General features: G+C 43.2%; 2 protein-coding genes across 19 annotated transcripts in view; one reads left to right on the forward strand and one right to left on the reverse strand.

Annotated features, from left to right (window-relative positions):
- The window catches only part of CASK (calcium/calmodulin dependent serine protein kinase), a 461,253-nt gene that overhangs the window by 145,434 nt on the left and 306,160 nt on the right, over positions 1-9,659 (forward strand). The gene's annotated exons all lie outside the window — the stretch shown is intronic.
- Positions 6,723-9,659, reverse strand: part of GPR34 (G protein-coupled receptor 34) — a 4,260-nt gene continuing 1,323 nt past the window's right edge. Inside the window, exons 1-2 of one of the 2 annotated variants that reach the window (XM_068269831.1) lie at positions 8,890-8,936; positions 6,723-8,041 (exon numbers count right to left, since the gene is read on the reverse strand). In XM_068269831.1, the coding sequence (XP_068125932.1) occupies positions 6,882-8,041; positions 8,890-8,905 (1,176 nt within the window). In that variant the 5' untranslated portion in view covers positions 8,906-8,936 and the 3' untranslated portion in view covers positions 6,723-6,881. Of the gene's footprint in view, positions 8,042-8,889; positions 8,937-9,659 lie in introns of those variants that run through there. The other variant, XM_068269832.1, reaches the window with a different exon arrangement.

The following is a 9,659-nucleotide window of genomic DNA, read 5'->3' on the forward strand; positions in this document are numbered from 1 at the left end:
ATCCCCGACTGAGCCTTCAGTCTAGGTTTGACCTGGAATCATTATAGCTGAGTCACTCTTCTGTGGAGTCTTTTCAAGCCCAAGCCTGCCCCTTTATGGCTCAGCTTTCCTGCTTTGCATACTGAGAGCTCTGATGACATCGGAGGGTCTGCTGCTGCTGAGAGAGAATCTCTGAAACAGATAAGTGTGGCTGCAATATGATCTGTGTGCTCTGTGTGCACTCTGCATAGATAATGATGACTGCAGTTTCATTCCTATGAGAGACACTTCCTACAGGCAGCTGCACATCATACCAAAATGAAAGCACACAGATGAAAGGCTGCAGCAGCCTTTCTCATATAGCATACACAGCACATCCAGGACAACTCATAACCAGGAAGCAGAAGGGATATGAGCCGGTGGCCATATTGGATTTTTCCTGGAGCAATAATGAATATAAAACACTAAAAAAGGCACACCAGAGCAGTGAAATTATCAGGTAGAGCATTTATTCTTTACAAACTATGGACTGATATGTTTATTTTGTGTGAAACGTTCATCTCTGGTTCCCTTTAAAGAGCATTTTATTTATAAAATGTGATATAATCTAGGAGAAAACTTAGGAGAAAAAGTGAATTGCATATGGATTTTTCTTCATTTATTACCAAAGTCCAAAACATTTTCTGCCCCACTCATGAGTGCCTCCAAAAGGAGAACATTCTGTGGTTAAAACCCCTTGTGTTTAAAAAGATTAGAATCCGTGTCTTATTTTTTCCTATTTAAAACGAAGTTATGTATTTTGTTCTGTTTTCATAGAATTTTTATTATGGCAGTTAAAGTGCCACCTTGTGGCATTAGGCTTAGCCATTTTAATTATTTTCAGTGTTCTTCTGAAGATCTTAAAGGACAAACGAGGTAAGCTAGGACATGTATTTTTACTTACAATTGGCTTCTTCCAGCCCCTAGGAGTCTTCTAGTTCCTTGCTCCGGTGTTCACTGCTGTCTCGCTGGCCGCCCGTAAGGTTGGCGCTTCTGCGCATGTGCAGGATATGGGCGAGCGCTCGCAAAAGCATCCATGTCACCGGGTGCGTACTGTTCCTGCATCATAGTACGTGCAGCTGCAGTCGGGCAGCCAGCAGGAACAAGGGAGATACCTCCCACACATGCGCAGAAACACCGGTGGATCTGGTGGCCAGCGGGAACACAGGAGCTGTGGCAAGGGACCCAGAAGACTCCCAGGGGCTGGAAGAAGCCCCAGGTAAGTAAAGATATATGTCCCTGCTCACCTTGTTTGCCCTTTAACTGTACACTTGTTCGGGGCATGTCGCCTGACAAGGATCAGGGCTTCATACCTCCGTGACGCTGGCCCCCTTACAGTCAGCACAAATAAAAATTCCCATTTGTACTGCAAAAATCATCTTTTCTATCTTCTATAGTATTGATATTCACGTTTTTTATAAAGTTCAAAAGTTCGCTTATGCTGGGCATGCACGGCTAGATAGTGCTCCGGTATCGAACCAGCGCGTCACCGCTCGTCCGCGTGTGCGCGGATCGATTCCCGCTTGTGCCCGCGGGCGCTTTCTAATCAGCGCTTCATTTTTTCTATTGTTCTGCCCGCCGGTATCGAGCACGGAATCGATCCGGCGGGCAATCGGACGTGTCGGAAATTATAAATCGAGCCATCAGCGGCTCGATTGATGAGAAGAAACGAGCAGTGTATGCCCAGCATTGGACTCACTCAGCCTTTGCGATGTTGTAGGGGGCTGAATGAACTTTTGACCTTTGTAAAAAAAATAAATAAATAAATCTCAAACTATAAGGGCTCGTTTCCACTATCGCGAATCTGCATGCGTCCAACGCATGCGGATTCGCACATGTAATGCTAGTGGATGGGCCTGCTTCCACTGTAGCGTTGTTGAGGTGCAGTTTTTTCAGCAGTGAAAAAACGCACAAAAGAGCCGCAGAATTCGCCTGCGAGTGGAATGCACGCGAATCGCCGCTAATGTGTTTAATAGGAAATTCGCATGCTGTTTTGGTATGCGAATTTTCATGCGAATTCGCATGAAATCAATGGAAAAGCACACCGGCATTACCATGGTTAAATTCGCATACATCGTCGTCCATGCGAATTCGCATGAAAATTCGCATGCACACGCATGCGAAATTTGCATCCGCATGCGAATGTTGCCGCATCGATTTCACAACGCAATAGTGGAAACAAGCCCTAAAAGTTAGAAAGATTATTTTTACAGCACACATGAGCACGTGCACAGCACTACCCACCCATACCAGTTTCATGTTTTTAGGTTGTTGCTGGCTGATAGTATTGTTTTGGAAATAAGTGCTATTCTCTACAAAATGAAAGCAGCACAAATATTAATTTTTGTGCAGCACAAATGTAGCACTAACCAAGCATGATCAAATTTTAATTTGTGCTAATTGTAGGGGGGCCAGCTTCACGCAACCAGGCTAGATCCCCCAGTTGACATTTCAGGGCCATGGCTGTACAGATGGGTCGCTATCCTGCAAGAGGAGAATTGGCGGAGCAGTGCACAAGGAGAGTGTCACATTGGGAAAGGGGGGCGAGGGATTAATCTGGCCAAGGAATCTTGGGGCAATGGGGGCCGCTGTGCATACGCTAGATCAATCTTTCTAAACCTTTCTACCCTGGAGAAACCCTGCAAATAACTTTTAGATCTCGAGGAACCCCTGCATTTTTTTTTTTTTGCAGGAGGCATGGTCTTTAACTACTTAAGGGCCGCGGTGTTAAACTCCCCTAGTGACAAGGCAATTTTTTTACAAAATAGGCCACTGCAGCTTTAAGGCCTCGCTGCAGGGCCGTACAAGTCAGCACACAAGTAATTAGCGCCCTGCTTTCTGTCGGTGAGGACAGATCGCCCCCAGGAATGTTTATTTATTTTTATAAATTTTATTTTAATTATATTTACATTTTTTTAAAATTATTTTAACATCCCTACCCTCATCAGCCTATCACAGCGTTCGGCTGTGATAGGCTTCAGCTATGACAGCGGATCGCTCTGATGTCCCCCAGGAATACAGCTGTGTCACACGGCTGTCCCCAGTACAACACTGCCTTAGATCGCAGCACTGTAAGTCCTATTAGATGGCGGTTTCGTCGTCTAACAGTCTCCGAGCAGCCATCGCCGCTGGGAGACTGAAGGCTGAGCGTAGCTCCGTCATTCCAGCGGGGATGCACGCACATAGGTGCGCGTGATCCCCTGCTATCTCCTCCCGCAGCCATTCACGCCAACCGGCGTGGAGTGGTGCTAAGACTGCCGCACTGCTCACGCCAATTGGCGTGGAGCAGTCAACAAGAGGTTAAAAGTATGTGCGGCTGTTTATTTCACTACCCCCTGTTACACTGCCACTCCTTATACCAGGGCTGTGGAGACGGTACAAAAATCTTCCAACTCCGACTCCTCAGTTTATGAAACCACGACTCCGGGTACCCAAAATTGCCCCGACTCCTCGACTGACTCCTCGACTCCGGCTCCACATTTCTGCATTATACTGTCTCCTGACCCCTCAACTTAGTGCTTCTTGTTACAGTATTATAGTGTGCTCTATTATACTTCTTCCCCCCCCCCCCCCCCCACACGATGGGGGAAAATGCCAAGGAACCCCTGCAGAGTACTCAAGGAACCCTGTTTGAGAAAGCCTGCGCTAGATTCTCGGCAGAGGCGGTCGTTATCGCCTTGGCCAAGTTTCATCTAGTGCACAGGTGTGAACTCCAGGCCTGGAGGGCCAGATCCATGCCAGTGTTTTAGGATGGACTGAGAAAGAGAAGAATGTGTTCTACCTAATGGACCACACCTTTCCTGATTCAGACCCATCAATTAATTTGAGCTGTGTCAAAAATGTGTGAGGACCTCGGCCCCTGAAGGCCCATTTGACGTCCCTGATCTAGTGTGTGTGCATAACTTTTAGTAGAAAACAGCCTTCCTACAGCTGTTATTTTAATTACTGGATTCAGCTAAAATTTCACTTCTTTTTGAGTAGGACATATCCAGTTGTGTACAAAATTTAGCATAAAATAGAAAAATAACAGTATGTATTATGATGACCTATAAATACTGTTTGTGCAGAATAACACACTTACGCTTTCTGTTACATTCAAAATGTTAGTGCCACTTTCTGGTTCTGATATTCTTTATATTCTCTAAGTGCACTTGTATCCTGTAGCAGCTGTAGCCTCCTTTCCTTGTGTTGTGCCTTTTTGTGTTCTTGTGGGGGCTTCAGTGAGATACGGTAATGCTACTTTCACACTGTAACCGTTGCGTGCGCATCCAGGAAAATTGGTTCGCAATGCAAACGTGATCAAAAGTTGCAGGTTCCCACTGCAATGTGGCAAATACAGTGCAGCATACAGTCCATAGACTTGTGCTAGCTCTGCAACTAAGACCGCGATTATCGTCTGGTAACGCTCTGCATGCTGCGCATTATCCAGATGGAATTCGTTGCACCCTAAACTCAGCAATATGGAAGAGCCATAAGTCTGTGTAGTAGTTTGGTTTGGGAGGGCGTTTATTGTAAACGGCACACATTAAAAGGGCCAGCAAAGTAGAATCTTTCTTGAAAATGATTGCTGAAAGCGGCTATTGAAAGAGCATTCTTTTTTTTTTTTTCTTCTACTTATATGCAGGGCTGTGGAGTCGGTCCAAAAATCCACCGACTCCGACTCCTCAGTTTAGGATTCCTCCAACTCCGACTCCTCTAATTTGCATATTACAATTTTGTTGCTTAAAAGTATGTAACATGAAATTCGTCTCTTAACTGCCAACGCTTAGGAATTTTACAAGACAACTGAAGTGAGAAGGATATGTAGACTACTATATTTATTCCCTTTAGACTAAAACTAGTCCTTGGTAAGAGTACTTGTAAAAGGTACAAACCGGAACAAAGAACATCTATCGGGCCCTAGGCAATGTAAGTGTGGGTACATGTAAGAATGATGTGCAGGTACTCTGCAGGGGAATGAGGAGATTGTAAACAGACAACACCTCTGTGTTCAATGTGCACAGCATTCTCAGTGGATTCCCTGCAGCTCTGTGGGGAGTGCATATGTAGAGTATAGTACTACTGTGTAACAAAGTAAACCTGAGACAGATGAAATTAAAGTTTTATACATACGTGGGGCTTCCTCCAGCCGCCTTCAGGATAATCAGTCCCTCGTTGTCCTCCTCCACCACCTGGATCTTATGCTATGAGTCCAGGTACTTGAGCCAGTCAGGCGTAGTGCGCATGCACACACTCCGCCGCCAGGAGCATACTACATCTGTGCAGCACTATTGCGCAGGTGCAGAATGTTCCTGGCTGTGGGAGCGGCATGCGGCCGGACTGCGCTGACTGGCTGAATTACCAGGACTCATAGCAGAAGATCCGGGTGGTGGAAGACAGTGAGGGACTGATTAGCCTGAAGGGGGCTGGAGGAAGCCCCAGGTATGTATAAAACTTTACTTTTCATCCGTCTCAGTTTCCCTTTAATTTGTAGTCACCAAACCAAATTTTAATAACCTATCAAATTATTTGATTTCATCAGCAAAGGGAGTGCATACATTTGCATAAATCAGCATCAATGCAGAATTATTTCCATCTCGTTGACCATCTCTATTAGGGCTCGTTCCCACTATCGCGAATCTGCATGCGTCCAACGCATGCAGATCCGCACATGTAATGCAAGTGGATGGGCCTGTTTCCACTGTAGCGTTGTTGAGGTGCGTTTTTTTCAGCGTGAAAAAAACGCACAAAAGAGCCAACGATTTCGCCTGCGTCGGGAATCCGTGCGAATCGCCGCTAATGTATTTAATAGTAAAAACGCATGCGTTTGTTACATGCGTTTTTACCCGCGATTTCGCGTGCGATTTCGCACCTTTTTCAATTTTATTTAGCCCTGGCAGTGTCATGGTTAAAAATCGCATGCGAAATCGCGGGTAAAAACGCATGCGGAAACTCATCCGCATGCGTTTTTACAAGCGTCGGAATGCGGCCGAAATCGCGTCGCAACAGTGGAAACAAGCCCTAAGTGACATGGCTACACATCAGGCTTTATACTTACAGCATAGATGTTGTTTAGTGTATATAAGAGATTCCTGTGTACACATCATATATACAGTCACAATCAGATATGTATACCTGACTTTAAAAATACGGGGACTGCTCTATTGAAGCAGCACAAGTAACTAATTTTGATTGGTTTATTTCATTTTTGTAGACTAAGCACAGCTATTACTGTATATATACTGTATCTATACATTATTTTTAATGACTATTATCTGAGAAATAGAACATTTTATCATATTTTCTATTTTAATTACAGTTACAAATTCATTAGGAGTCGGTGCATTTTTTTCCGACTCCAGGCACCCAAAATTGCCCGACTCCACGACTCCGACTCCGACTCCACAGCCCTGCTTATATGCGCCAAGTAATAATCTGCAATGGTATTTTGCAACTGCTTTAAAAATGTTATAAAATGGTTGATCTGGCTAAAGTTGCCCATGAATGGTACAATTTTTCCTTCAGATCCGATCTTTCAATGCACTTTTTTTGATTAAATTGTAAATACAACTGCGTCGTTTGTGGTGCAAATCGATGTGATACGATTCTTTGGTCGATCAGAAAAAGAAAAAAGATTGATCCGAAAGTTGGATTTTATGATTGAATCGGAATGTTAAATTAAATCTTAAATCATTACATTAATGGGAACAATTAATTGCCTTCCTATTAGTTACGATTATTCAAATTGTGTCGAAAGATCGCATCTGATGAAAAAAATTGTACCGTTAATGGGCACCTTTAGAGCACAATTTAGTGTATTAGTGTATTGACAAGTGATGCACCCGCCCCCTTTCGCCCCAAACTCATAGTATTATATTGGTAATCTATATATTTTCAGTTTGCTTGGTTGTAATTCTCTTTTGATTAAGAGGCGTGGCAGTTTGAGAGTACACATTAGGCACACTTTCAGGTAAAGTATATCCATGATGGAGATCTGATGTGTTGCTTTCACTTCTGCCTGTATCTCTGCTGCCTCTGCAGAGCAGGCGAAACACTGTCTTGCGTACACTGCTAGACAAAAGGAAGTACATGACTGGGTCCAAGCAGCTGTTTAGAGCTGAAAACACCAACATGATCTCATTTGTTTTGTGAACTCTCTCAATCCAGTAGCATGAAATGTTTTGCAGCTGTGTTGTAATATAAGCAATCCTAAAGGTATGATATGGCACAAAGCACAGGGTGAAAACAAAGAGTACAAAGAATGACTTATAAGCTGTAACATTATATTTTCCAGCATTTGGTAGGTAGGCTCTCTCCCTGGAAATCTTACGAAGGTTTTTGCCAATCTTCACATATGACAGGATCAGCAATATAAACACAATCCAGAAGATCAGTACTATAAAGTAATTGAATGCTGCTTGCCAAATTGCATCTTTCCTGTGTGTGTAATGAAAGCAGATGTATTCATTTGACTCTTCCTTAGTTGCCTGTGTTGCAATAAGGAACAGGCCAGACAAAATGGCAGCTGCCCACAAGCAGCAACAGATCTGAATACTGCATTTCCTCCTTGACATATTGCGCTGCCTCTGAGATTTCTTGACTTTAACATAGCGATCCATACTGATGAGACCCAAAAGGACAATACTTATGTACATATTCATGTAGAATAAGTTGCCAACAACTTTGCAGAACACAATTCCCATTTTCCACTCGTGTGTGACATAGTACAGGATTTTGAATGGAAGACAAAAAATCAATAGTAGATCAGCTATGGCTGCGTTCAGTAGGTAAACTTGCACAGAGTTTCTTTTGTTGTGTATAAACAGGAACACGTATAAGGCCAAAGCATTTCCCAGCAGGCCACCAATAAAAATAAAAGAATAAAAAACCACTAAAGCAACGTTTAGGGACTCTTCGTCGACTGAGCACTCAGAAGAATTGTCTTTTGTAGAATCATTTTTAAAAACTGTAGTGAAAGTATCCACTAGGTGGCTTTGACTTATAGGCTGTGTCACACAGGGCATTGTAGAATCCATCATTCCACCTGAAAATAGAATCGATAGCTTTATTTTCAATTATTGACACTATGTATTTGGAAATAGTTTTGAAACATGTCTGCGAACTCAATTTCCATAACAAATATTCAGGTCCATACTGGAAATTACCAATTTTAATGGTCTGAAAGATCCCTCTGATTTCATGTATTGGAATACAAGTGGCACAATACCACTGAAATAAAAACAATTTCCTTCGCAGTGTCAACTGTTTCTCAGGGAGCAGGGAGTTTATCAACCTGTGCTCTGGCTGTTTGATTTCAGTTAAAGGGGCACTATGGCGAAAATTGTAAAATGTAAAATATGTGAAAACATAAATAAGAAGTACGTTTTTTCCAGAGTAAAATGAGCCATAAATTATTTTTCTCCTATGCTGCTGTCCCTAACAGTAGGTAGTAGAAATCTGACAGAAATGACAGATTTTGGACAAGTCCGTCTCTTCATCGGGGATTCTCGGCAAGGCTTTTATTCTTTATAAAGATATTGCCTAAAAATGATTTAAACAATGATGCTGACCAGCTTCCCTGCTCGCTACACAGTTTTTTGGGCAGTTGGACAGAGCAACTGCTATTCACTAAGTGCTTTTGAAAATAAATAAATCCCTGAGAATCCCCCATGAAGAGATGGGCGTGTCTAAACCTGTCACTTCTGTCAGATTTCTACTACCTACTGTAACAGCAGAATAGGAGAAAATTAATTTATGGCTAATTTTGCTCTGGAAAAAACCATACTTCTTATTTGTGTTGTGTTTGCATATATTTAAAATGTAAAATTTTTTCGCCATAGTGTCCCTTTAAAGTAAACTTGAGACAAAGCTATCACAAGAATTTTAACTTACCTGGGGCTTCCTCCATCCCACTGCAGTCGGTTCGCTCCTTTGACTTCCTCCCGGTCCCCTCCATTGCACCACAGTGGAGTCCGCAATCCAAACAACCGGTCTGTTGTGGGCCCCTGCGCGAGCACAGTTAAGTCTCATCTATACGGTACAATTTCCATCAGATAGACTGATCTATTTGATAGATCTAATAAGAAATTGCATTGTGTGTAGATGTCCAAATCGTGACATCAGATAGTGGAGAAATGCTTCACTCCATTGCTGGGGGTGCTCTGCTGGGAGATTTCCCATTGCAGTATTGCTGCAGCCTGAAGCTTCGTACACACATACGAGGCATATCATCTGGTGGAGATCTGAGGCCGAGGCTGTACAGAGACCTTGCTAGTTAATAGGCTAACACATTTTTTTGCTGTTCTCTCGGCCTAAGCAATCTCCTAGGCTGATCGCTGGCCTAGGGGCTGCTGTACACACGTTGAATTTTCAGCGGTGGTAGAGCGGCATGATCTGTGGTAGCGGCAGGGACGTTGAAATCTACTCCCTGACAGGGATAACAGCTCCCAAATAGTGCGTAGATTTCAACTGGCACAGTCCGGAACCGGTTAAACACTCTTTTTAGGACCTTTTCCAGTCCAGTGACAATTGTCCTTCAAACTTTGTTTGGCAAGTTGCTAAAAGAACATCCTAATGTAGCATTATGATTTGCCTATGCCGGGTCCCTTCCTTCTGTGGGGAGCATCTAGTAAAAATAATTGTTGTTAATCAACCAGTCCTTT

Source organism: Hyperolius riggenbachi, chromosome 2, assembly GCF_040937935.1.
Source record: "Hyperolius riggenbachi isolate aHypRig1 chromosome 2, aHypRig1.pri, whole genome shotgun sequence".
NCBI classification, from domain to species: domain Eukaryota; kingdom Metazoa; phylum Chordata; class Amphibia; order Anura; family Hyperoliidae; genus Hyperolius; species Hyperolius riggenbachi.